Raw genomic sequence first — 26,626 nt, forward strand, 5'->3', positions numbered from 1 at the left:
GGATGTTGTTTTGTCAATCCCTGAGGTCCTGATCGAAGCTGTCGAAACGTCCAGTTTGAAATGGGATTGATGTGAGTACCTGCATTATGCTGAAGCCAGCCCGCAGAATAATCTGTTCAATTTCGGTTTCCTTATCGACAGCGTCCGGTTTGATGATAGCCAGAGTACACTCCACAAATATCCGAACATTACCCGTCTCGTCACTGAGAGACTGCATTGAATGACTAAAGGCTTGTATCTTTCAGGGGAATCTGCAACACACATTGATTCACATTAGGGACTGGGGGAACATTACAAAGCGGGTTAAGTCATCAGGCCGAATTTGGGGAGAATTGGTGAATCAAACTGTTTTGAGGCACCTATTGTTGGTGATGAGAAACACCAAGCAGGAGCAGGTGAGGACCTTACTAATTCTTCATAATATTTCACAGTCAGAGCTGTGGGCAGACCCACAATGTCCCTGAGGGAGGGAATTCTGGGATTGTGTCCCAGCCACACTGAAGGAACAGCGATGTTATTCCAGGACGGGATGGGGAGGGGCTCAGAAGGGAATTTGAAGGGGGTGGGGTTCCCATGGATCTGCTGCCCCATGTCCTTCTGGATGGAAGGGGCCGTGGGATTGGAAGGTGCTGCCTGAGGGCCTTTGGTGAGTTTCTGCAGGGTATCTTGTAGATGGTACACACTGCTGTTACTGAGTGTCGGGGGGTGGAGGGAGGGGATGTTTGGGGAGTTCCTGCAGGGTATCTTGTAGCTGGTACACACTGCTGTTACTGAGTGCTGGGGGGTGGAGTGAGGGGATGTGTGGGGAGTTTCTGCAGGGTATCTTGTAGATGGTACACACTGCTGTTACTGAGTGGAGGGAGGGGATGTTTGGGGAGTTTCTGCAGGGAATCTTGTAGATGGTACACACTGCTGTTACTGAGTGTCGGGAGGTGGAGGGAGGGGATGTTTGGGGAGTTTCTGCAGGGAATCTTGTAGATGGTACACACTGCTGTTACTGAGTGTCGGGGGGTAGAGGGAGGGGATGTTTGGGGAGTTTCTGCAGGGTATCTTGTAGATGGTACACACTGCTGTTACTGAGTGTCGGGGGGTGGAGGGAGGGGATGTTTGGGGAGTTTCTGCAGGGAATCTTGTAGCTGGTACACACTGCTGTTACTGAGTGTCGGGGGGTGGAGGGAGGGGATGTTTGTGGATGGGGTACCAATCAAGTGGGGGGTTGCTGTGTCCCTGGATGGTGTTGAGCTTCTTGAGTGTTGTTGGAGCTACCTCCGACCAGGGCAAGTGGGGAGTATTCCCTCACCCTCCTGACTTGTGCCTTGTAGATGGAGGGACAGGCTTTGGTGGGAGTTAGGAGGGGAGTTACTCGCTGCACTATTCCCAGTCTCTGAACTGCTCCTGTAACCGCTGGGTTTATGAGGTGAGTCCAGTTTAGTTTCTGGTCAATGGCAACACTCGAGATGTTGATAACAAGGGAATCCGTGACAATAATACCATTGAATGTCATGGGGCAGTGGTTAGATTGTCTCTTATTTGAGATGGTATTGTGTGGTACTAATGTTACATGCCACCTGTCAGCCCAAACCGGGATATTGTCCAGATCTTGTTGCATTTGAGCACAGACTGCTTCACCATCTGAGGAGTGGTGATGGTGTTCCATACTGAACAATCATTGGCGCACATCCTCACTTTGGAACTTCTGTATCTGGCCTGATTTTGCCCCTTTGGCCTGTATCTGGCCTGGTTTGACCCTCCGGCCTGATTCTGGCCTGGTTTGACCCTCCGGCCTGTATCTGGCCTGGTTTGACCCTCCGGCCTGTCTCTGGCCTGGTTTGACCCTCCGGCCTGATTTGACCCTCCGGCCTGTGTCTGGCCTGGTTTGACCCTCCGGCCTGATTCTGGCCTGGTTTGACCCTCCGGCCTGTATCTGGCCTGTATCTGGCCTGGTTTGACCCTCCGGCCTGTATCTGGCCTGGTTTGACCCTCCGGCCTGTCTGGCCTGGTTTGACCCTCCGGCCTGTATCTGGCCTGGTTTGACCCTCCGGCCTGTATCCGGCCTGTCTGGCCTGGTTTGACCCTCCAACCTGTATCCGGCCTGGTTTGACCCTCCAACCTGTATCTGGCCTGTCTGGCCTGGTTTGACCCTCCAACCTGTATCTGGCCTGTCTGGCCTGGTTTGACCCTCCAACCTGTATCCGGCCTGTCTGGCCTGGTTTGACCCTCCAACCTGTATCTGGCCTGGTTTGACCCTCCGGCCTGTATCCGGCCTGTCTGGCCTGGTTTGACCCTCCGGCCTGTATCCGGCCTGTCTGGCCTGGTTTGACCCTCCAACCTGTATCTGGCCTGGTTTGACCCTGGATAGCTACCTGGCTGAAACTCACCTGTTACCTGGCAACTGGGCGGAGCTGTGTGCGGGAGGGGGCGGGGCTGTGTGAGGAGGCGGAGCTGTGTAAGAGTGAGGGGCGGGGCTGTGTGGTGTAGGGGGCGGGGCTGTGTGAGTGTAAGGGGCGGGGCTGTGTGGTGTAGGGGGCGGAGCTGTGTGAGAGTGAGGGGCGGGGCTGTGTGGTGTAGGGGGTGGAGCTGTGAGTGTGAGGGGCGGGGCTGTGTGAGAGTGAGGGGCGGGGCTGTGTGGTGTAGGGGGTGGAGCTGTGTGAGGGGCAGGGCTGTGTGGTGTAGTGGGTGGAGCTGTGTGAGAGTGAGGGGCGGGGCTGTGTGGTGTTGGGGCGGGGCTGTGTGGTGTTGGGGCGGGGCTGTGTGAGAGTGAGGGGCGGGGCTGTGTGGTGTAGGGGGCGGAGCTGTGTGAGAGTGAGGGGCGGGGCTGTGTGGTGTAGGGGGTGGAGCTGTGAGTGTGAGGGGCGGGGCTGTGTGAGTGTAAGGGGCGGGGCTGTGTGGTGTAGGGGGTGGAGCTGTGAGTGTGAGGGGCAGGGCTGTGTGGTGTAGGGGGTGGAGCTGTGTGAGAGTGAGGGGCGGGGCTGTGTGGTGTTGGGGCGGGGCTGTGTGGTGTTGGGGCGGGGCTGTGTGAGAGTGAGGGGCGGGGCTGTGTGGTGTAGGGGGCGGGGCTGTGTGAGAGTGAGGGGCGGGGCTGTGTGGTGTAGGGGGTGGAGCTGTGTGAGAGTGAGGGGCGGGGCTGTGTGGTGTAGGGGGCGGGGCTGTGTGAGGGGCGGGGCTGTGTGGTGTAGGGGCGGAGCTGTGTGAGTGTGAGGGGCGGAGCTGTGTGAGTGTGAGGGGCGGGGCTGTGTGGTGGAGGGGCGGGGCTGTGTGGTGTTGGGGCGGAGCTGTGTGAGAGTGAGGGGCGGGGCTGTGTGGTGTCGGGTGCGGAGCTGTGTGAGGGGCAGGGCTGTGTGGTGTAAGGGGCGGAGCTGTGTGAGTGTGAGGGGCGGAGCTGTGTGAGTGTGAGGGGCGGGGCTGTGTGGTGGAGGGGCGGGGCTGTGTGGTGTAGGGGGCGGAGCTGTGTGAGAGTGAGGGGCGGGGCTGTGTGGTGTCGGGTGCGGAGCTGTGTGAGGGGCAGGGCTGTGTGGTGTAAGGGGCGGAGCTGTGTGAGTGTGAGGGGCGGGGCTGTGTGGTGTAGGGGGCGGAGCTGTGTGAGAGTGAGGGGCGGGGCTGTGTGGTGTAGGGGGCGGAGCTGTGTGAGAGTGAGGGGCGGGGCTGTGTGGTGTAGGGGGCGGAGCTGTGTGAGAGTGAGGGGCGGGGCTGTGTGGTGTCGGGTGCGGAGCTGTGTGAGGGGCAGGGCTGTGTGGTGTAAGGGGCGGAGCTGTGTGAGAGTGAGGGGCGGGGCTGTGTGGTGTCGGGTGCGGAGCTGTGTGGGGGCAGGGCTGTGTGGTGTAAGGGGCGGAGCTGTGTGAGTGTGAGGGGCGGGGCTGTGTGGTGTAGGGGGCGGAGCTGTGTGAGTGTGAGGGGCGGGGCTGTGTGGTGTAAGGTTGAGGTGTACAAGATGATTACGGGTTTAGATCGGGTTGACCATGAGAACCTTTTTCCACGTTTGGAGTCAGCTATTACGAGGGGGCCTAGCTTTAAATTAAGGGTGGGTAGGTATAGGACAGATGTTAGGGGTAGATTCTTTACTCAGCGAGTTCATGGAATGCCCTGCCAGTAGCAGTGGTGGACTCTCCCTCTTTATGGGCATTTAAACGGGCATTGGATAGGCATATGGAGGATAGTGGGTTAGTGTAGGTTAGGTGGGCTTGGGTCGGCACAACATCGAGGGCCGAAGGGCCTGTACTGCGCTGTATTTTTCTATGTTCTGTGTGTGTGAGGGGCGGAGCTGTGATTGAGGGGCGGGGCTGTGGTGTAAGGGGCGGAGCTGTGTGAGAATATGGGGCGGGGCTGTGTGGTGTATGGGGCGGGGCTGTGGTGTATAGGGCGGGGTTGTGTGTGAATGAGGGGCGGAGCTGTGAGTGAGGGGCGGAGCTGTGTGAGAATGTGGGGCGGGGCTGTGTGAGAATGTGGGGCGGGGCTGTGTGTGAATGAGGGGCGGGGCTCTGTAAGTGAGGGAGGGGGGTCTGAGTGAAGCGGCGATGCTCGGTGTGAATGAGGGGCGGGGCTATGCTCTGCGCTTGTGAAGGGGCGGGGCTATGCTCTGCCCGTGTTAAGGGGCGGACCGAGGCTGCTCGTTTAGCCGAGAAGCCCTTTGCGACTGAGGGGCGGGAACTTGCCGGGTGACGTTTCGGTGTGAGGGGGCGGGGCGACGTATCCGTCTGAGGGTTGGGGCGGGGCCTGGTGACATGTCCGAGCGAGGGGGCGGGGCCTGGTGACGTACCCCTGTTTGAACCCTGTGGCGGGAAGGGCGGTTGGGCTGCGCGCGCTGCGGGCAGTAATGGCGGCGCAGGGCAGCGGCACGGAGCCCGGCTCCGAGCTCTCTCCCCGGTGTCTCCGCCGGTACCAGGAGCTGCTGAGGCGGGCCAAGGAGGAGGCCCGGTCCGGGGAGCTGAGGCAAGCCGTATTGGTCCTACGGGAGGCCCAGGCCGTGTGGCCTAGCAGCAGTAAGGTGTCCCGGAGAATCGAGAGGCTGGAGCAGGTGCTGCGGGAAATGGAGGGCGATGATGAAGAGGAGGAGGAGGGGGACGGGGAAGGGGAGGAGGAGGAGGAGGAGTTTACCGCCCTGCCTGCCTCCGGGCTCCTGCTGTACCGGCCCCTCTACCTCCGCCTGTACCCCCACCAGCGGCACGGCGTGGCCTTCCTCCACCGCCTACACCGGGACGGCCGGCCCGGCGGCATCCTGGCCGATGACATGGGCCTCGGCAAGACCGTGCAGCTGATCGCCTTCCTCTCCGGCATGTTCGACGCCGAGCTGGTCCGCTGGTGCCTCCTGCTGCTGCCCAGCGGCCTCATCCGAAACTGGGCCGCCGAGTTCGGCCGCTGGACGCCAGGCCTCAGGGTCAGAGGTCAGCGAGGGCGGAGGGGGCGGGGGGAGTGTGAGGAGGAGGCGGGGCCTGGGCGAGGGGGCGGGGGGAGTGTGAGGAGGAGGCGGGGCCTGGGCGGGGGGAGTGTGAGGAGGAGGCGGGGCCTGGGCGAGGGGGCGGGGGGAGTGTGAGGAGGAGGCGGGGCCTGGGCGAGGGGGCGGGGGGAGTGTGAGGAGGAGGCGGGGCCTGGGCGAGGGGGCGTGGCGAGGGGGCGGGGCCTGGGCGAGGGGGCGGGGCCTGGGCGAGGGGCGAGGTGAGGAGGAGGCGGGGGCCTGGGCGGCGGGGCGGGGCCTGCGCGAGGGGCGGAGTTGAGGAGGGGGCCTGGGCGAGGGGCGGAGTTGAGGAGGGGGCGGGGCCTGGGCGAGGGGGCGGGGTGAGGAGGAGGAGGCGGGGGCCTGGGCGAGGGGCGGAGTTGAGGAGGGGGCGGGGCTTGGGCTGGGTGAGGCGGGGGCGGCGGGGCCTGGGCGAGGGGGCGGAGTGTGAGGTGGTGGGGTGGCGTCGCGGGCGGGGCATGGGACGTAGACGCTGTCTCCAGGGCAGGGCAAGGCACCCCCTGGAGAGTGGTCAGAAAGGACGGTCTCCTGTGCTCAGGTGATCTGAGGTCAAGGTAGGGGATGTATGGTCAGAAGAGGGGAAGCAATCTGCAGGTAGGTTGGAGGTTAGAGTGAGGCGGTCTAAGGAAAAGTGAGCTTAGTTCCACGGGAGTGGGGGTTCCTGCGGTCAGGCTGGAGGAACGTGATGGTTCTGAGTGGAAGGGTAGCTGGTAGGAAGGAGGTGAGGACGTTGGGTGGGGATTTGGGGAGGATTGCATGGTGGGATCAATGGATGTCAATGGTGGGGGTCTGAGGGACATACGGACCCTCTAACGGTGTGGCGCACTCTCAGCGTGATGGTGCGATTTTTGCGGTTAATGCTTGGAGTGGGCTTTGAACCTACAGCCTGTGTCATTGGGTGGTCTCCTCTCACGTTATGTTTTGTAGAGTTTCATGGCACGAAAGCAGAGAGGACCAAAAATCTGGAGAGAGTGCAGCGGAAAGCAGGTGTGGTCATCACCACATACCAAATGGTGATTAACAACTGGCAGCAGCTCTCCAGCCTGGATGGCCATGAGTTCACCTGGGATTACCTTGTTCTTGATGAGGCCCACAAGATCAAGAGCAAGTCCACCAAGACCTTCAAGTGTGTCAGTGCCATCCCTGCCAAGCATCGTATCTTGCTGACTGGAACCCCCTTGCAGAACAACCTGCAGGAGATGTGGTCCCTCTTTGACTTTGCATGCCAGGGCTCTCTGCTGGGCACTGCCAAGACCTTCAAGATGGAGTATGAGAACCCCATCACGCGAGCTCGGGAGAAGGATGCCACTCCAGCTGAGAAGGCTCTAGGGTTGCGCATTTCTGAGAACCTTATGAGGATCATTGAGCCCTACTTCCTGCGGCGGACCAAGGAGAACCTGCAGCTGATGCATGAGTCTGTGCAGGTCCAGCCATCCAACTCTCCTTGTGAGGCCCAGATGCCAGGCCTGACCAGGAAGAATGATCTGATTGTCTGGGTCTACCTGAGCCACATCCAGGAGGACATCTACCAGAGGTTTGTCTCATCAGAGCAGATCCAAGAGCTGCTGCAAAGTAGGCGTTCCCCCTTGGTGCAGCTGACTAACCTGAAGAAGCTGTGTGACCATCCGAGGTTGCTGTCCCGCCGTATCTGCCAGGAGCTGGGCCTCGGTGGCTCTGAAGGGGAAGCTGCAGACGATAATGCTGCCAGTGACATTAGCCATGTGCCTGACCAGGACCTCATCAGTGAGTCGGGGAAGCTGGTCTTCCTCCTGGGTCTGCTAGAGAAGCTGCGGGAAGAAGGCAGGCGCACTCTGGTCTTCTCCCAGTCAAGGAAGATGCTGGACATTATCCAGCGTGTCCTCACCAACCGCAGCTTCTCCTGCATGAGGCTGGACGGCACCATGGCCCTGCCAGACCGACAGAAAAAGATCGAGGCGTTCCAGCAGCGAGAGGACCACTGCGTCTTCCTCCTCACCACCCAGGTCGGTGGTGTAGGCCTCACCCTCACTGCAGCAAACCGGGTAGTGGTCTTTGACCCCAGCTGGAATCCTGCCACAGACGCCCAGGCAGTGGACAGAGCTTACAGAATTGGCCAAACTGACAATGTTGTGATCTACAGGCTGGTGACCTGTGGCACTGTGGAGGAGAAGATATATCGGAGGCAAATCTTCAAAGGTACAACTCAGCCCGAGAGGCAATCTTCATTCAGCGTGTTGTGATTTGTTAGAATTCTCACTCACCCACCCCCACTCCCACTCCCACCCCCATTTCTCCATATCTCCAGTGAGGGGAGAGGCTGGTGTGGGAGCTGAAGCCACACAGTTGGTGTTACTCATGGAGTCGTGGAGATATACAGCACAGAATCAGACCCTTCGTCCAACTCCCTCATGCCGACCAGATTTCCGAATCTGATCTAGTCTCATTGTCACCCATCCAGCTGCTTTCTCAGTGTGGGAGTTATTTCATATGTAGAGGAGAACTATGTCATCCGCCAATCGATGAACTGAATGAAATACTGCCCACTCGTGTCCTTTGGGTAATTGAGATGCTTCCGTATACACCACTCTGTGCGTGAAAACAGTTGCCCCTAGGTCCCTTTTAAATCTTTCCCCTCTCACCTTAAACCTTTAGATTTGGACTCTCCTAGCCTGGGAAAAAGATCTTGACTATGCTGCTCATGAATTTAAACCCTCAGTCTCTGGTGTTCCAGGGAAAACTGCCCTAGCCTATACAGCCTCTTCCTATAGTTCACACCCTCATGGCAATATTCTTGTCAATCTTCTCTGAACCCTATCCTCCTATAGCAGGGACACCAGTGTTCCAAAAGCAGCCTCAATATAGGTAAGTGTACCAAATGCTGCCTTCAATACCTTGTCTATCTGTGACTCCACTTTCAAGGAACTATGAAACTGCACTCCAAAGTCTCTGTTCGACAACACTCCCCAGGACCTTACCATTAAGTGCATAATTTTCTGCCCTGATTTGCCGTAACAAAATGTAGCACCTCACATTAATGAAGTTAAACTCCATCTGCCACTCTGTCCCATCTGATCACGGTCCTGTTGTAGTCCTTCACTATCTGCTGCCCTATCAATTTTGGTGTCATCTGCAAACTTACTGACCATACCTCCTATATTCACATCCAAATCTTTTATATAAATGACAAAAAGCAGTGCACCTAGCAACAATCCTTGCAGCTCATCACTGGTCTGAAAAGCAACCACATCTCTCTCCTACCTTTTGAGTCAATTCTGTATCCAAATGGCTCCTCCTCCCTGTATTCTGTGTTAACCAGTCTAAATATGTGGAACTTTGTGGAACGCCTTACTGAAGTCCATCCATATAAGCAACATTCACTTCTGTCTTCATCAATCCTCATCATTTCAAAACTCAATAAGTTAGTGAGACCTGATTTCCCATGCACAAAGCCATGTTGAATATCACTAATTAGTCCTTGCTTTTCCAAATACATGTAAATCCTCTTCATGGCAACCCAGCTCACTGACCCCTAAAGGGGACTGACAGTATACTGAGGAGAATTGTAGAGTCATACAGCATGGAAACAGGCCTTTCGGTCCAACCAGTCCATGCCGACCCTAATCTCAAACTAAAATGGCCCCATCTGCTTCCTCCTGGCCCATATCCCTCCGAACCTCTCCTATTAACTTATTTATGCAAATGTCTTCTAAGTGTGGGGAAACTGTACCCACATCCAATACTTCCTCGTTCCACGTGCAGACCACCCTCTGTGTAAAGAAATTGCCTCATGTCTTTATTAAACCTCTCTCTTCTCACATTAAAAATGTATCAGCTAGTCGTGAAATCTCCCATTTAGAGATAAGCCACTTACCATCAATCCTATCTATAACCTCTCGTTATTTGATAAACTTCTATAAGGGCTCCTCTCAACCTTCTCTGCTCCAGTGAAAAAGGTCCAAGCAGATTATCCGGTCTTTGTTTGAGTCAATTGGGTCTGGACTCGGAGTTTGCAAGAATGCGAGGCAACCTCAGTGAGACAGACTGGGTTTTTAGGGGGGATGTGGAGAGGTTGCTTCCTTTTGTGTGGAAGAGTCCAGGATCAGAGGGGCATCATCTCATTGGAGACAGAGATGAGGAGCTCGCTCTCGCTCTCGGTTTGGTGATTGCATTGTTAGGAATCGCTAACTTTGAAACAATTGGTCAGAACAGAATGAGGCCACTCTGCCCTACTATTTGATAAGTTCAATGTCTGATTTGATTCTGGTCTCCATTCCATTTTCTTGTCTGTCCCTTCAAACCCTGATTGATCTCATTGATCAGGATTAGGAATCTATTGTGTAACCAGTCCGCGGGGCGATCTATGGAGAAGACAGGCCTAGGAAATTCCTCTCCTCCATCTAAATGAGACCCCCTAATTTTTAAGCCTTGTGCTCTCATTCTTGATATTAATGTATGTGGATGAGGGTCAGAGTATTTTGAGGACGATGTGGTGACTAACTCTGTGTCTTTTATCTGTGTATTTGGGTAGACTCGCTGGTTCGTCAGTCGGTTGGTGAGAAAAAGAATCCCTTTCGTTACTTCAGCAGCCAGGAGCTGAGGGAACTGTTTATCCTGGAGGATCCCCGGGCATCGAGTACACAGAAGCAGCTACAGTCCATGCATGCCAGTCAGAGACGCACAGACAGCATCTTAGACCAACACCTCACCTTCCTGCATACCCTGGAGATGTTCGGAGTGACTGATCATGATCTCATCTTCTCCCAGGACACTGCCTCTGATGAGGAAAACGACCCTGAGTCCAGGAATTACATCCAGCAGCGAGTGCAGAAGGCCCAGGAGCTGGTGGCAGCTGAGTCCCAACTCCAGCAGCAGTTGGTCCAAAATATCCGCGCCAATACTGAAGCTGCCAAGCTGAACCGACCACGAGACTCTCATCCTCTACCAGGTAACTGCCCTCGCTTTCACCTCGGAGAGTCTGACCATTTGCATATGCTGTTGTTGTCAGTCCTTCACTCCCACCGTGCAATAAATCAGCTGCTGATCCTATACTCCACCTCTTGACGGCAAATATCTGTCCGTATGGATCGAAACAGGAGCCTGAGCTACAACCTCTCCCTACCCCAGAGCTTCCAGCTCCAGCTATGATCAAGTTAGAATGGGGTGGGGGGGGTGCATTCAGCCCCTCAACCCTGTTCCACCACTCAGTGGGAACATACTGGGGGTGTGCCTTGCTTACATACACATGGGGTGAAAACTTAATCCTGTGATAATAAAGCAGTTAATTGAGTTAGTATCTACTGTAAGGGAATGTAATGTCACTGAATTCCAGAGGCCCAGCTTAATGCTCTGGGGATACAGGTTCATGTTGCTGCTGTTGGAGTTTATAATGTACAGCTAGTTTCTGTGATGGTGACCATCATAGGGTTGTTGGAACATTAACGTGGCTGCAAGGATGGTGTAGGAGGGAGGGCTTCAGGTATTTGGACAACTGGACTGTATTCTGAGGAAGGTGGGACCTGTACAAGCAGGACGGGTTGCACCTGAACCAGAAGGGCACCAATATCCTGGGAGGTAGGTTTGCTAGCACTCTTCGGGGGAGTGGGGTTTAAACAAATTTGGCAGGGGGATGGGATCCGGACTTGTAATCCAGCAAGTAGGTTAGCTCTTTTTCAGGATGTCCAAGAATGTAGGGAGGCTGTGGAGAAGGTAGCACTGACAGGGAATACTTGCGGACACAGAGATAGGCTCAAGTGTGTATACTTCAATGCAAGGAGTATCAGAAATAAGGTGGGTGAACTTAAGGTGTGGATCGGTACCTGGGACTACGATGTTGTGGCCATCATGGAAACGTGGATAGAAGAGGGACAGGAATGGTTGTTGGAGGTTCCTGGTTATAGATGTTTCAGTAAGATTAGGGAGGGTGGTAAAAAGGAAGGCGGGGGGTGATGTTGCTAATTAGAAATGGTATAACGGCTGCAGAAAGGAAGTTTGAGGGGGATCTGCCTTTGGAGGTAGTATGGGCTGAAGTCAGAAATAGGAAAGGAGCAGTCACCTTGTTGGGTGTTTACTATAGGCCCCCCAGTGGCAGCAGAGATGTGGAGAAACAGATTTTGGAAAGGTGCAGAAGCCACAGGGTCATAGTCATGGGCGATTTCAACTTCCCAAATATTGATTAGAAGCTCTTTAGATCAAGTAGATTGGACGGGGTGGTGTTTGTGCAGTGTGTCCAGGAAGCTTTTCTAACTCAGTATGTAGATTGCCCAACCAGAGGGGAGACCATATTGGATTTGGTACTCGGTAATGAGCCGGGACAAGTGATGGGCTTGTTAGTGGGTGAGCATTTTGGTGATGGTGACCACAATTCTGTGACTTTCACCTTGGTTATGGAGAGAGATAGGTGCGTGCAACAGGGCAGGTTTTACAATTGGGGGAAGGGTAAATACGATGCTGCAAGACAGGATCTGAGGAGCGTGGACTGTCAGGGAAGGATGTCATTGAAATGTGGAACGTTTTCACGGGACAGATACGATGTGTCCTTGATATGTAAGTACCTGTCAGGCAGGAAAGAGATGGTTGTGTGAGGGAACCTTGGTTGACGAGGGAGGTTGAATGTCTTGTAAGGAGGAAGAAGGAGGCTTACATAAGGTTGAGGAAACAAGGTTCAGACAGAGCATTGGAGGGATACAGGATAGCCAGGAGGGAGCTGAAGAAAGGGAGTAGGAGAGCTAAGGGAGGGCATGAAAAATCTTTGGTGGTAGGATCACGGATAACCCCAAGGCCTTTTATGCGTATGTGAGAAACATGAGAATGACAAGAACGAGAGCAGGTCCGATCAAGGACAGTAGTGGGAGACTGTGTATTGAGTTGGAAGAGATAGGAGAGGTCTTGAATGAGTACTTTTCTTCAGTATTTACAAAGGAGAGGGACCGTATTGTTGAAGAGGAGAGTATGAAACGGACTGGTAAGCTAGAGGAGATACTTGTTCGGAAGGAAGATGTGTTGGGCATTTTGAAAAACCTTGAGGATAGACAAGTCCCCCGGGCCTGACGGGATATATCCTAGGATTATGTGGGAAGCAACAGAGGAAATTGCAGAGCCGTTGGCAATGATCTTTTCGTCTTCACTGTCAACGGGGGTGGTACCAGGGGACTGGAGAGTGGCGAATGTTGTGCCCCTGTTCAAAAAGGGGAATAGGGATAACCCCGGGAATTACAGGCCAGTTAGTCTTACTTCTGTGGTAGGCAAAGTAATGGAAAGGGTACTGAGGGATAGGATTTATGAGTATCTGGAAAGACACTGCTTGATTAGGGACAGCCAGCACGGATTAGTGAGGGGTAGGTCTTGCCTTACAAGTCTTATTGAATTCTTTGAGGAGGTGACCAAGCATGTGGGTGAGGGTAGAGCAGTGGATGTAGGGTACATGGATTTTAGTAAGGTATTTGATAAGGTTCCCCATTGTAGGCTTATGCGGAAAGTCAGGAGGCATGGGATAGTGGGAAATTTGGCCAGTTGGATAGAGAACTGGCTAACTGGTCAAAGTCAGAGAGTGGTGGTAGGTGGTAAATATTCAGCCTGGAGCCCAGTTACAAGTGGAGTTCTGCAAGGATCATTTCTGGGCCTCTGCTGTTTATAATTTTTATTAATGTCTTGGAAGAGGGAGTTGAAGGGTGGGTCAGTAAATTTGCCAGACGATATGAAGATTGGTGGAGTTGTGGATAGTGAAGAGGGTTGTTGCCGGCTGCAAAGGGACTTAGATATGATGCAGAGCTGGGCTGAGGAGTTGCAGATGGAGTTCAACCCTGTCAAGTATGAGGTTGTCCATTTTGGAAGGACAAATAAGAATGTGGAATACAGGGTTAACGGTAGGGTTCTTAGTAAGGTGGAGGAGCAGAGGGATCTTGGGGTGTATGTTCATAGATCTTTGAAAGTTCCACTCAGGTGGATAGAGCTTGTAAGAAGGCCTATGGTGTATTAGCGTTCATTAGCAGAAGGATTGAATTCAAGAGTCGTGAGATGATGTTGCAGCTGTACAGGACCTTGGTAAGGCCACATTTGGAGTACTGTGTGCAGTTCTGGTCGCCTCACTCTAGGAAAGAAGTGGAAGCTTTGGAGAGGGTGCAGAGGAGATTTACCAGGATGTTGCCTGGAATGGAGAATAGGTCGTACGAGGATAGGTTGAGAGTGCTAGGCCTTTTCTCATTGGAACGGCGAAGGATGAGGGGTGTCTTGATAGAGGTTTATAAGATGATCAGGGGAATAGATAGAGTAGACAGACAGAGACTTTTTCCCTGGGTACAACAGAGTGTTACAAGGGGACATAAATTTAAGGTGAAGGGTGGAAGGTAGAGGGGGGATGTCAGGGGTAGGTTCTTTACCCAGAGAGTGGTGGGGGCATGGAATGTGCTGCCTGTGGGAGTGGCAGAGTCAGAATCATTGGTGACCTTTAAGCGGCGATTGGATAGGTATATGGATAGGTGCTTAAGCTAGGACAAATGTTCGGCACAACATTGTGGGCCGAAGGGCCTGTTCTGTGCTGTATTGTTCTATGTTCTATCCTAGCTGGTTCTCTAAAATGTGCTCATCGTTTCCTCGCCTGACCCACAGCGATGTGGGCAACTCTTCACTGTCCCCTCACGTGACTGAGCAAGCCACTCAATTCAACGAGAACATATGTTGGGATTTTCAGATGGTGTTCAAAAAGAAACCATGTGAGTTAGTTAACAAGAGCCCCCCGAGATGGAGGGAGCAGATTATCACGGACCGTGCATCGGTGAGCTATTACAAGTCAGGGTTTGGATAAGGTGGGTATCATCAGAATGGCAACCTGTACCCAGTGGTGTATCACAGGGATCACTGCTGCAACCACAATTCTTTACAATATGTATTCACACGTGGAGGAGGACAATTAAAGTATTAGTGCCAAGTTTACTGAGGATCCAAAACTAGGTGGCAAGGCAAGTGGGTGAGGATGTTCCCGCTTTCAGAGGGATATTAACCGATTGAGTAAGTGGTAAAACAGGGTGTAGGAAAATGTGAGCTCATACTCTGTCAAGAATAATATTGACACAAAAACATTGAAACAAACAGGATTCTTGGGGATGTTGACAAGGGAGAGGGTGTTTCCCCTTGGATGGGAGAGTCCAGGGCCCAGAGGAGCATTGTCTCAGAATTAGGAGATGGGGAGGAGTTTCTTCACTGTCTGAGGGATACCCTACTGCAGAGGGCTGTTGAGGCTGGGCCACTCAGTATATTTAAGGCTGAAAGAGAGCGAGAGATAGAGAGCTGCTTAATCAGGAATGGGAATCGAGGTCCTGGGCAAAGGCGGAAGGTGAAGTTGAGGGTGTGATCTCAGTGAATGGCAGGACAGAGTTGATCAGCCAGTTGGCTTCCTGCTCTTGGGTCTTGTGGGAAAAAAGAACCCGTGACAGTAGTTTGCTTAAACTGTGTTTGTTTTTAATTCTCTCCTCCTCCTGGGGCTTTTGTTTTTGCTCTTACAGGTAGTAGAGGAGGCACGACCAGACCCAAGCCAGTTTCCACCATCAGCACAGTGCCAGCGTTGTACGAAAACCCCATTGGCCCTCAGTCTCCAGTGGAGACAGTCGATCTAACGGAGCCCATCACTGATGAGGTGCTCAACCTGAGCAGCAAGTTAGCTGACCTGCCGATTGAGACAAGCAAACCCAGTAACAGTGTGGTGATGTTGGACAGCTCTCTAACACACGCTGATAATGATATTCCTGAAGAGGAGGAGCAATATCCCACTGAGTGTCAAAGTGACACCTCCAAGGCACAGCTGTCCACCTCTGCAGCTAACTCCCCTGGCTCCAAAGCCCTGTTTGAATCCAATTTCAACCTGATCTTGGAGGAGACGATGGAGGAGGATGAGGAGTGGAAACCAGGTTGCGAGGAGAAGGGAACTGAAGCCAAACTGGTGATTGAGGAATCTCCCTTGCCTGTGACCAAAGCCAAGCCAGATGGAGATTTGGAGCGGCTGGTTTCCCCAGGAGGTAGCAGTCTTGGAGATGAGTCGTGCATGCTCCAACCGTGGAAGAAGCCTCACGGTCGAGTGATCGTCAGTGACAGTGAGGAGGAAGCTAGTAGCGACCTCCATTCATGTAGCGCAGTGGAGCAACCTCCTGCTCTGTCTGCAACAAGCCCGGTGCTCCAGGCCTTCTGTGTGGCAGCTGCTTCCACCCCAAAAGGGTTTTACTCCCCTCTCCCGACCCTCCTGGACAGGAGCGGCAATCACTCCGTGGCCTCTAGGCGGTCTGCTGTTGGCCTGGCTATTGATGATGTGGAGGACCTGGACCACTCAATCCCTGATGCTGCTGATGAAGGTGATGACAACGAGGAGGAGGAGGAGGAGCAAGCGAGTTCGCCCAGCGACGTTGAAGAGGTCGGAGAGACTGAGCAGGCAGCTGAACCCAGTGAAGAGCAGCCAGGTGATCAGTTCATGGAAGAAGCATCCTCTGAGAGGCGGAGCCCAGAGCTCGGAACAGCCAGCAGTGACAACGGGCTCTCCGAGTCCTGCAGCATGACGACAGGGAGTGAGGAAGAACAGTCCGGGACCTATGAGCCGGAGCTTGGCTCCGATGAACAGCTGGATCCCTACACCAAGGCAGTCAATGTGTCTCTGCTTGATACATGTTCACCGAGCCAGGAATCTGAGCTGGATCAATATGAGAGGCTGGTAAAACGTGGCAAAGAGCATATAGAGAACGGGCAGATGAAGGCAGCTCTCAACTGCATGTTAGAAGCTCTGGATCTCCGGAGTGGAGATCCAGAGATTCAGTTAATAACAATTAAACTGTACCGGCAACTGGCTCAGAGCTGATCGGGGGACGGTGTGTTCTCCTGTGACTGATCAGTAAACCCTTCAGCTCTCACCGGCACTGACTGCATCGGACAGAGTCCTTCATTGGCAGTATTGATGGGTTTTTTAAAAAGTGATATTGCAAAGTGCTGTCTGGTAACAGTCAACTGGGAGGAACCAGATATGTTCAAATCTGGCACACTTCTTCAACCAGAATTCCCTTGAAACAATGTGAACCCGTTCCCTCACCTTCTCTGCTTTTGCTTGTATATTCCTTTTCCACTTCCTCCTCCATTCCTGCCCCTGGGATATTAGTGGAGTATGAGCCCACACGTTCCCCATGAAGCTGCTGTATCTGCCAGTGACCTCCCCAGTACACCCAGCTCTGGTTTGGTTCTGAAGACAGGTTGGAGTATGGGCGGTGGAACACGGGTAGCTGTCCAGGGCTCTCGTTGCTTGGGAAACCTCTGCGCTTGTTGGAATCCCAGCAGATTGATCTTCACAGCACATTATTTGAACACCAGATGGTGGCACTCACACAGCAGTTAGTCTTTTAGCAATTTCAAATATTCCCTCTGATTAAGAGGACAGCAGACCCCATCCCTCCCTTGGGAGGCTGTGTGTGTGTGTGTGTAACATCTTGAGAATTGCACAACCCAAGAACTCTGGTTTTGGTTGGTAATTTTGTTGTTGTATAAATGTTTAGAATGTAATTTTCACTGTACCTCCACTTTAATGCTGAATAAAATGATTGACTGAAGTCTGTGTGATTAAATGTAACTGGTTTGGGGGACAGTGCACATGTAGCTGGCTGCCTTTTCCAGGAGGGGGGAAATAGTGACAAACACATCCTCGTGATTCCTGTAGTGCTCCTCTTTGCCAAGAAATGTCCTGAGAATCACCGATTAACCAGGATGGCACGGGAAACCGCCAGAATAATGTACACCCCCATTCTAAACAAACAAAAACTACAAACTGAATACTGGAAAAACACAGCAGGTCTGGCAGTGTCTGTGGGAAGAAATCAATTAATCTTTCAGGTTCAGTGACCCTTCCTCAGTTCTTGCCCCCATCCCACCCCCTGGTGATGCCTTTGAGTTCTGGGATGTGGCCAGCATTGATTTTAAAACATACACATGTAGACAAAGCTTGTCAATGGTCTCCATTCTGTCATCAAGATACATTTATTCAGACCGAAATGGCCTACATCCAAACATTAAAATGATTAGCATCAGCTGGCGTTTTGTCAAATCAACTCAAAATTACTGTAACATACAGAATCTTCTAGCTTTTAACTGACAAAGGTGGCAGGATCAGCATGGGGGGGGTGGAGGAAATTCATACCCTACAGCCCAGTCTGTTTCCCATCCCTTATTCACCAGCCCAGAGGGATAGCAACCTGTCACAGAAACTGGTGGGAAAGGTTTGGCCAGGGCCCAATTCAGGGGGGGTCAGTAATCTGAGACGGTTTGCGTTGCTATGGTTAGTAACTAGAATGAGGCTGTTATAAAGTGCAAACGTGTTAATACTGAAGCAGAGCTACTGAAGCCTATTGCACAGAAGGATTTACAAGTTTGAGAAGGAAGATGCAGTTTGTGTGTGTGTGTGTGTGGATAGGGATAGAGGACACCGCAGCACAAGCTGCCAGACTGAGACAGGATATCTGAGCAGCCTGCTGTGTCTTGGTACAGATTGTGTGCATTATTTTCCACGTCTTATTTTGTTTCTTTAACAGGTGGCTTTTCTGTTCTTGATAAACATGATACGTCAACTCTTGTCCGATGAGATTAATAGCTAACCTGATTACGGAGGCTCAGGGGATCAGTCTGTCAACCCTCTGCAGAGAAACATCAGTTGACAAGTGATCAGCTGCTAACCACCGGATCATATTTATTTTAAACCCTGTCAATTATCAACCCTTCCCTCACAACAGACACACCTCCCCATGTCATGTCAGTCTGAGAGATACACTGGGCCTCTGGACACTGCTATCAACATTTCCCTCCCTCCCTCCCTCCCCTCCCCCCCCCCCCCCTGTTGATATGTGGATTTAAATTCCCAATCCCCTCACAAGGCAACATGTGTGTGTTCATGTGTGGGGTGGGGACAGCAAGCATGAGAGAGGGGTAACCAGGAGACAATGACCAGGGCAGGGGAAGGAGAGGGAGACAGACAACAGCGAGGGAGAGGGAACACAAAGACAACAGTGGGGAGGGGAGAAAGAATCGAGAATATAACTGGATATAATGTTGTCTCTCTCTCTCAGGGAAGGTTTATAGGGTCTGACAGAAAAACAATGAGGAAATCTTTGAAGCCAGTCTTCTGTCTCTCCCTGATACAGACAGCAGTCAGGGAAATGTAGGAGCAGCAGGGATTGCTGAGATTTGGAAATGAATCACCACTGTTTCCAGGAGGTGTGGCAGCAGTGTGATGGCGACCAGAGTTAACCGAGTGAACCTGGGTCCTGGCTGTTATGTAGGTATAGCCCCAGCAGCTGAGGTCACAGCCAGCAGGAATCTGTATGTATCTCTTTCATGAACACTTTTAATAGCCTGATTTGATTTGAACAGAATTCTATCCTGGCCTACTCAAGAGGTCACGGTTAAATGGAGCAGAGCAATCTCCACCGTCACAGGAAGAGCTCAGCAACTAAATCATTCAATGACAGCTCAAAAACATCGAGGATAGAGGCAGCTTCATCAGCACTCACCCCTTTCTCAACCAAATGGATGAGTTCCCTCTATTTACCCACACTACCCCCACCCCAACTCCAGAGAAAGTGCCATTCCCAACAGAGAGCGACTGGATTGCCCAGTCCACACACACCTCTGCACACCCAGAGGCTCAATGGACCCAGTTAGCTTTTCTCCAGAGGTCACAGGTCAGCGAGATGGAGTAAAGTGCATTGAATATACATAGAGAGAGAGAAAAGAGGCGAGGGAAGAGAGAGACAGGGTGAGGGAAGAGAGAGAGAGGGCGACGGGGGGAGAGAGAGAGGGCGCAAGTTGGGGGGGGAGGGGACAAGAGGGGGGGAGAGGAGAGAGAGAAGGGGTGAGGGAAGATGGGAGGAGGAAGAGTGCGAGAGAAGCCTTGGCCGTTCACTGACTGCCCTCACAACACTGAGGGCCAGCTGACCAGCACGGCTGCCTCCGTGCGTTTATTAAATCAGGTACAAGTGACAGTCCTGCCCCTTAGCCTGGTGTTCGAGGAGACACAGACAGGGTGGGGAATGTGCCTGGGAGGGAGCTGGGATCTGGTTGGCTTTGGTATTTATTGATCAGTATGAACCCCCAATAGATGGCAGGAAATCTTTGCCCACATTTCTACCAATCACACACTGAGCAGCCAGAAGAAGAAAAAGATGGCCACAAACAGGAAAAGCGAGTCCCAGTTGTTGCTGTTATTGTTCGGCCCAAAGTAGGTGCCCCAGTCGATACCAGTGTTGGTCGGATGGTGTCGGTCATGATCTGAAAGACAAAGGAACAGCATTTACAGGGGGAGGGAGGGGGGAAATATCAGAGACCATTCCAGGAGCACATCCCGGAGAGGGGGTGGAATATCAGGGACTATCCCAGGAGCACATCCCGGAGAGGGGGGTGGGAATATCAGGGACTATCCCAGGAGAACATCCCGGAGAGGGGGGAAATATCAGGGACCATTCCAGGAGCACATCCCGGAGAGGGAGGGGGGAAATATCAGGGACCATTCCAGGAGAACATCCCGGAGAGGGGGGGGGGGGGAATATCAGAGACCATTCCAGGAGCACATCCCGGAGAGGGAGGGGGGAAATATCAGGGACCATTCCAGGAACACATTCCGGAGAGGGGGGGGGGGAAATATCAGAGACCATTCCAGGAACACATCCCGGAAGGGGGGGGGGGGGGGAATATCAGGGACCATTCCAGGTACACATCCCGGAGAGGGGGGGGGGGAAATATCAGGGACCATTCCAGGAACACATCCCGGAGAGGGGGGGGGGAATATCAGGGACCATTCCAGGAGCACATCCCGGAGGGGGGAATATCAGGGACCATTCCAGGAGCGTGTTACTGACACACTGTCCCCGAGGCGGTTATACACAGCGTGTTACTGACACACTGTCCCCGAGGCGGTTATACACAGCGTGTTACTGACACACTGTCCCCGAGGCGGTTATACACAGCGTGTTACTGACACACTGTCCCCGAGGCGTTTATACACAGCGTGTTACTGACACACTGTCCCCGAGGCGTTTATACACAGCGTGTTACTGACACACTGTCCCCGAGGCGTTTATACACAGCGTGTTACTGACACACTGTCCCCGAGGCGGTTATACACAGCGTGTTACTGTCACACTGTCCCCGAGGCGTTTATACACAGCGTGTTACTGACACACTGTCCCCGAGGCGTTTATACACAGCGTGTTACTGACACACTGTCCCCGAGGCGTTTATACACAGCGTGTTACTGACACACTGTCCCCGAGGCGTTTATACACAGCGTGTTACTGTCACACTGTCCCCGAGGCGTTTATACACAACGTGTTACTGACACACTGTCCCCGAGGTGTTTATACACAGCGTGTTACTGTCACACTGTCCCCGAGGTGTTTATACACAGCGTGTTACTGTCACACTGTCCCCGAGGCGTTTATACACAGCGTGGTACTGTCACACTGTCCCCGAGGCGTTTATACACAGCGTGTTACTGACACAGTGTCCCCGAGGTGTTTATACACAGCGTGTTACTGTCACACTGTCCCCGAGGTGTTTATACACAGCGTGTTACTGTCACACTGTCCCCGAGGCGTTTATACACAGCGTGTAACTGTCACACTGTCCCCGAGGCGTTTATACACAGCGTGTTACTGTCACACTGTCCCCGAGGTGTTTATACACAGCGTGTTACTGTCACACTGTCCCCGAGGTGTTTATACACAGCGTGTTACTGTCAATGCTCTGCCCAGAGGCGTTTATACACAGCGTGTTACTGACACACTGTCCCCGAGGCGTTTATACACAGCGTGTTACTGTCAATGCTCTGCCCAGAGGCGTTTATACACAGCGTGTTACTGACACACTGTCCCCGAGGCGTTTATACACAGCGTGTTACTGACACACTGTCCCCGAGGTGTTTATACACAGCGTGTTACTGTCAATGCTCTGCCCAGAGGCGTTTATACACAGCGTGTTACTGTCAATGCTCTGCCCAGCGGTGGTTGCACTGCTGTTTCGATCTAACCCTTTGGTGCTTCGGAACATCCCTCACTTCTCACCTGGTCTCTGTCTGTTGTCACTGGAATTGAAGACTGTTGTAAAGAATCCAAACGGAAAAGCTCCAATTCCGAAGGACATGTGAAATCCAGTGTCGCCAAATCCCTGGAAACCCTGTGGGAGAGGAGGAGAGATCACCCTTAGTTCAATGTGTCAGGACCGGTTGGGCGAGAGCCTAACAGAGGGAGCGAGGGAGGAAAGAGGGGAGGGAGAGAGGTAAAGCAGGGAGGGGGAGGGAGAGGGGAAGGGAACGAGGGGGGACAGGGGAGAGAGGGAGGGAAAGACAGGGGTTAGAGAGTGAGGGAAAGTGGGGTGGGGATAGGGAAAGCGGGGACGGGTGGAGGGAGGGAGGCAAAGAGGGGAGGAGGTTGAGGCCAAGGGGGCATCATACAGAATACTCCCTGGATTTGGGGAGATGGGGTATTCATGGACAGCGATCCCAAGGGGGTGGTAGCTGGGGGGGTAATTGTGGACACAGTACGGACCCCTGCGGGGGGTAGAGATTAAATAGACATACTCTCCAAGCAGACCATTCTGCCCCTCCGCTTCTAGTCTGTACACAGCCCACCTCCTCAGTCCCAAGGGTCCTCTCCACGCCCCGTCTGCCCCTCTCCCTGTGCTCTTGTGAAGGGGGGCCCCTGTGTCAGTATCCTCCTGACAGTGTCTCCCCAGCACCTCAGGCCTGCCCTGTCCCTGCTCCCCATCCCACAGCGAGCAGCTGGTGAGTATAATCCACTCGATCCAAACCCAGCATGATACCCCTCCCCTAAAAATCTCCATCACGGCCAGCTGAGTGATCTCAGTCCTACCAACTCAACCACGCATCCAGACCTGTCCCTACCTCACTCCCTCCCCCATCCCAGAGAGGGTATCCGGAAAATTCCCAGCAGGTTGGATAACCGTGAGCTCACCCACTCCCTCCCCCATCCCAGAGAAGGTATCCAGAGAATTCCCGGCAGGTGGAATAACCTTGAGCTCGCCCACTCCCTCCCCCATCCCAGAGAGGGTATCCGGAGAATTCCCGGCAGGTGGAATAACCTTGAGCTCGCCCACTCCCTCCCCCAAATGTCCCTGAGGTAATGTTTGGGGGGGGGGGGGGGGGGGGGGGGGGGCGGGGGTGTAATAGATGTCCCTGAGGTAATGTTTGAGGGAGGGGTGTATAACAGATGCCCCTGAGGGAGAGAATGCCAGGGTTCAGGCCCAGTGACACTGAAGGGACAGTGAGTAGCTCTGAAGCTACCAGACGGGGATGTGGCCCAGAGGTAGTGCCAGGGTCTGGCACTGTCTGTCTGAATGGCCAGTGCAGGAGGCAGTAAAGGCTGAGAAAGATGACAAGTTACCCCTCGAGTCTCAGGTTCCGTTCTCTGGCCCTGTGGTCTGGGCGGAGTCTTCAACCTGTGAAAGGGAACAGAAGGTCCTTTTAGAAAGGGGCAACTTTCCGGACCTCAAACGCTGCAGTTCCCCAGGAGGAAACTCTCAGCCACTCAACAGAGACATACGCGCGCACACACACAGATAGACAGAGATGCGCGCACAGACAGACAGACACACACACACACACAGAGACAGACACACCCCATCACCAGCTGAGCATGCACTGGTGTATACTGAGCCACAAGTCACGTGTCCACTCACCAATCACTCACCTCCAAGTACCATTCCAGCTCCTACCCCCTTAAACCTGCACCTCCCACAGCTGACCTTCCCAGCCAGCACATCCCTGGACACTATGGGAAATTTCCCATGGCCAATCCACCCTGACCTGCACATCCCTGGACACTATGGGACAATTCCCCATGGCCAATCCACCCAAATCTACACATCCCTGGACACTATGGGACAATTTCCCACGGCCAATCCACCCTAACCTGCACATCCCTGGGCACTATGGGACAATTCCCCATGGCCAATCCACCCAAATCTACACATCCCGGGACACTATGGGACAATTTCCCATGGCCAATCCACCCTAACCTGCACATCCCTGGGCACTATGGGACAATTTCCCATGGCCAATCCACCCAAATCTACACATCCCGGGACACTATGGGACAATTCCCCATGGCCAATCCACCCTAACCTGCACATCCCTGGGCACTATGGGACAATTCCCCACGGCCAATCCACCCTAACCTGAACATCCCTGGGCACTATGGGACAATTTCCCATGGCCAATCCACCCTAACCTGCACATCCCTGGACACTATGCGACAATTTCCCACGGCCAATCCACCCAAACCTGCACATCCCTGGGCACTATGGGACAATTTCCCATGGCCAATCCACCCTAACCTGCACATCCCTGGACACTATGCGACAATTTCCCACGGCCAATCCACCCTAACCTGCACATCCCTGGGCACTATGGGACAATTTCCCATGGCCAATCCACCCAAACCTGCACATCCCTGGGCACTATGGGACAATTTCCCATCGCCAATCCACCCTAACCTGCACATCCCTGGGCACTATGGGACAATTTCCCATGGCCAATCCACCCTAACTTGCACATCCCTGGGCACTATGGGACAATTTCCCATGGCCAATCCACCCTAACCTGCACATCCCTGGACACTATGGGACAATTTCCCATGGCCAATCCACCCAAACCTGCACATCCCTGGACACTATGGGACAATTTCCCATGGCCAATCCACCCTAACCTACACATCCCGGGACAATATGGGACAATTTCCCATGGTCAATCCACCCTAACCTGCACATCCCTGGGCACTATGGGACAATTTCCCATCGTCAATCCACCCTAACCTGCACATCCCTGGGCACTATGGGACAATTTCCCATGGCCAATCCACCCTAACCTGCACATCCCTGGGCACTATGGGACAATTTCCCATGGCCAACCCACCCTAACCTGCACATCCCTGGGCACTATGGGACAATTTCCCATGGCCAATCCACCCAAACCTACACATCCCTGGGCACTATGGGACAATTTCCCACGGCCAATCCACCCTAACCTGCACATCCCTGGGCATTATGGGACAATTTCCCATGGCTAATCCACCTTAACCTGCACATCTTTGGGCTGTGGGAGGAAACTGGAGCCCCCGGAGGAAACCCCACGCAGACACAGGGAGAACATGTAAGCTCCACACTGACAGGGGGTGGAATCGAACCTGGATCCCTGGCGCCACGAGGCAGCAGTGCTAACCCCTGACCCACCATTCGTGGTCCCACACTCTCTTCCCCTTTTTGAAAATTCCTGTCAAATCTACTCGCCCTGGCCTTCCAGGGAGCACGGCCCTGACCACAGTGGCTTGCCAGCTCCTCTCTCAGGGCTCCTCATCCAATTGTCTTCGATCCACGCCCCCTGTGTTTAAGGGCCCTTCCTGACCCTGTCCATTAAAACCCTGTCTTGATTCCGAGAACTCTGTTGGATCAGCTTCTCCCTGCTCCAAGGAGAACAATGCCAACCTCTCCGCTTCCTGCCTGCCCTCCCCACCATCCACTGCCCTCCCCCCACCTCACTTCACCCTGAAACCAGGACACTCAGCCTCTCCCTCCAATCCCCTCCCCACGCTGCCGAGGCTCAGGGGAGTGGGCAAGGGGAGACGTACCTGGGATCTTGCTGACTGCTGCTCCCTCGCCCGTACAGAGGGATCACCTTCTCCTGACTGATGCCAGCTTTGCAGACAGGACATTCTTTCCGGTTCGGTCTCATCTCCAACCACTGAGGAGGAGGAAGGATTCAGCCAGTCAGAGGGCGCACAGACAGAGGGCGCGACGTTAACCTGCTGAGCTGATGAAGGCGGGACAGCAGCAGAGCAGACATTAGGAGGGTCCTGACCATCCCAGATGACAGCATGCGCTGTTTAACCTTGCCAGGTAAACCAGGTGGAGGGGGTCAGGGACCTGAGCAAGGTTGGCGGTTACATCAATTCCCGCCCAGAGAGCTGCAGTGCTGGAGAGAGGCGAGGGTCCCAGGGGAGGTTACACACACAACCGGGCTGAAGCTCAGTGACAAGAAACGTGGCACGACCCTGTTCGGATCCACACAAGATAACCCAACCCCCTCCCCCTCGGTGGGAAAGAGAGAGCAACTGCCCCAACATAAACCACGCTAGTACCAGCGTTGGGGGGGGGTGGCAGAGCTCCCAGGGCGAGTCTGGGGTTCCAGGCAGGCAGTGGAGGGCCTGGGCAGAATGGGCTGCGAGGAACCGTAATGATCCAGGAGGATGTGGTTCCTGGGTTAGTGGTGCTGGAAGAGCACAGCAGTTCAGGCAGCAACCGAAGAGCAGTAAGATTGACGTTTCGGGCAAAAGCCCTTCATCAGGGCCACTACTCCAGAATCTGGTTTCCAGCGTCTGCAGTCATTGTCAGTGACAGTGGGCAAACACAGAGGGGCCAGTGGTCCACCATAAAGATGGCTGTGGGGTAGCACACAGCAGAGAGAGACACGGGAGTGCAGGACAATAACGCGATGACAGGGGAACACATTACTGCTAAAGGCAGGGCGGGGGGGGGGGATACAGGGGAACACATTACTGCTAAAGGCAGGGCCGGGGGGGGGGGATACAGGGGAACACATTACTGATAAAGGCAGGGCCGGGGGGGGGGGGGGGGGGGAGATACAGGGGAACACATTACTGATAAAGGCAGGGCCGGGGGGGGGGAATACAGGGGAACACATTACTGCTAAAGGCAGGGCCGGGGGGTGGGGGGAATACAGGGGAACACATTACTGCTAAAGGCAGGGCCGGGGGATACAGGGGAAGACATTAATCTTACCTGATGGAGACATGGCCAACTGTAGATAATATCGCGCAGCCGAGCAGCGAGAGAGAGAGAGAAAGAGAGAGAAATACACATGAGAAACCATGAGATGAGTGACCTGACAGAGACCCTAAACATAGTGACAGGAGTTTATTACATCCTCCTCAGTCTGATCAAACACACCCAACTGGAACAATAAGCTCCCCCCACACCCCAAACACCAGGGGTACGGGAGGGGAGGGCTGTAGGGGAGGGGAGATTGGGGGAGAGGGAGTGGGGGGAAGGAGAGGGGGGAGAGGAAGGGGGGGAAGAGGAAGGGGGGGAGAAGGAGAGGGGGGGAAGGAGGAGGGGGAGGGAGAGGGGGAGGTGAGGGGGTGGGGGGGAAGGAGGGGG

The 26,626-nt window shown here is 53.8% G+C and overlaps 3 protein-coding genes across 3 annotated transcripts in view; 1 reads left to right on the top strand and 2 right to left on the bottom strand.

Annotated features, from left to right (window-relative positions):
* LOC132832705 (nucleoside diphosphate kinase homolog 5-like) overlaps positions 1 to 5,218 on the bottom strand; it is a 16,898-nt gene extending 11,680 nt beyond the window's left edge. The window contains exons 1-2 of the mRNA XM_060850800.1: positions 5,092 to 5,218; positions 80 to 251 (exon numbers count right to left, since the gene is read on the bottom strand). Coding sequence (XP_060706783.1) covers positions 80 to 217 — 138 coding nt within the window. The 5' untranslated portion in view covers positions 218 to 251; positions 5,092 to 5,218. The remainder of the gene's footprint in view (positions 1 to 79; positions 252 to 5,091) is intronic.
* ercc6l (excision repair cross-complementation group 6-like) lies at positions 4,781 to 16,993 on the top strand. Its single transcript, XM_060850799.1, has 4 exons — positions 4,781 to 5,378; positions 6,377 to 7,624; positions 9,957 to 10,373; positions 14,926 to 16,993. The coding sequence occupies exons 1-4, from the start codon at positions 4,811 to 4,813 to the stop codon at positions 16,260 to 16,262; spliced, it is 3,570 nt and encodes a 1,189-aa protein (XP_060706782.1). The 5' UTR covers positions 4,781 to 4,810; the 3' UTR covers positions 16,263 to 16,993.
* A 1,277-nt stretch (positions 16,994 to 18,270) lies between these two features.
* LOC132832762 (E3 ubiquitin-protein ligase RNF5-like) lies at positions 18,271 to 26,366 on the bottom strand. The gene is made up of 5 exons (XM_060850893.1): positions 26,249 to 26,366; positions 25,078 to 25,190; positions 22,837 to 22,891; positions 21,499 to 21,610; positions 18,271 to 19,708 (listed from the first exon to the last, which is right to left on the bottom strand). The coding sequence occupies exons 1-5, from the start codon at positions 26,327 to 26,329 to the stop codon at positions 19,572 to 19,574; spliced, it is 498 nt and encodes a 165-aa protein (XP_060706876.1). The 5' UTR covers positions 26,330 to 26,366; the 3' UTR covers positions 18,271 to 19,571.
* Between the last annotated feature and the right edge of the window lie 260 nt (positions 26,367 to 26,626).

The sequence above is a fragment of the Hemiscyllium ocellatum genome, chromosome 35 (assembly GCF_020745735.1).
Source record: "Hemiscyllium ocellatum isolate sHemOce1 chromosome 35, sHemOce1.pat.X.cur, whole genome shotgun sequence".
NCBI lineage: Eukaryota > Metazoa > Chordata > Chondrichthyes > Orectolobiformes > Hemiscylliidae > Hemiscyllium > Hemiscyllium ocellatum.

Coding starts and splice junctions, on each gene's coding strand:
- ercc6l (XM_060850799.1), top strand. CDS start 4,811: ATGGCGGCGCAGGGCAGCGGCACGGAGCCCGGCTCCGAGCTCTCTCCC. Junction 7,625..9,956: donor TCGGAGGCAAATCTTCAAAG/GTACAACTCAGC, acceptor GTATTTGGGTAG/ACTCGCTGGTTCGTCAGTCG. Junction 10,374..14,925: donor AGACTCTCATCCTCTACCAG/GTAACTGCCCTC, acceptor TTGCTCTTACAG/GTAGTAGAGGAGGCACGACC.
- LOC132832762 (XM_060850893.1), bottom strand. CDS start 26,329: ATGTGTATTTCTCTCTCTTTCTCTCTCTCTCTCGCTGCTCGGCTGCGC. Junction 25,191..26,248: donor GTTGGCCATGTCTCCATCAG/GTAAGATTAATG, acceptor CCTCCTCCTCAG/TGGTTGGAGATGAGACCGAA. Junction 21,611..22,836: donor CGGAACCTGAGACTCGAGGG/GTAACTTGTCAT, acceptor CCTCTCCCACAG/GGTTTCCAGGGATTTGGCGA.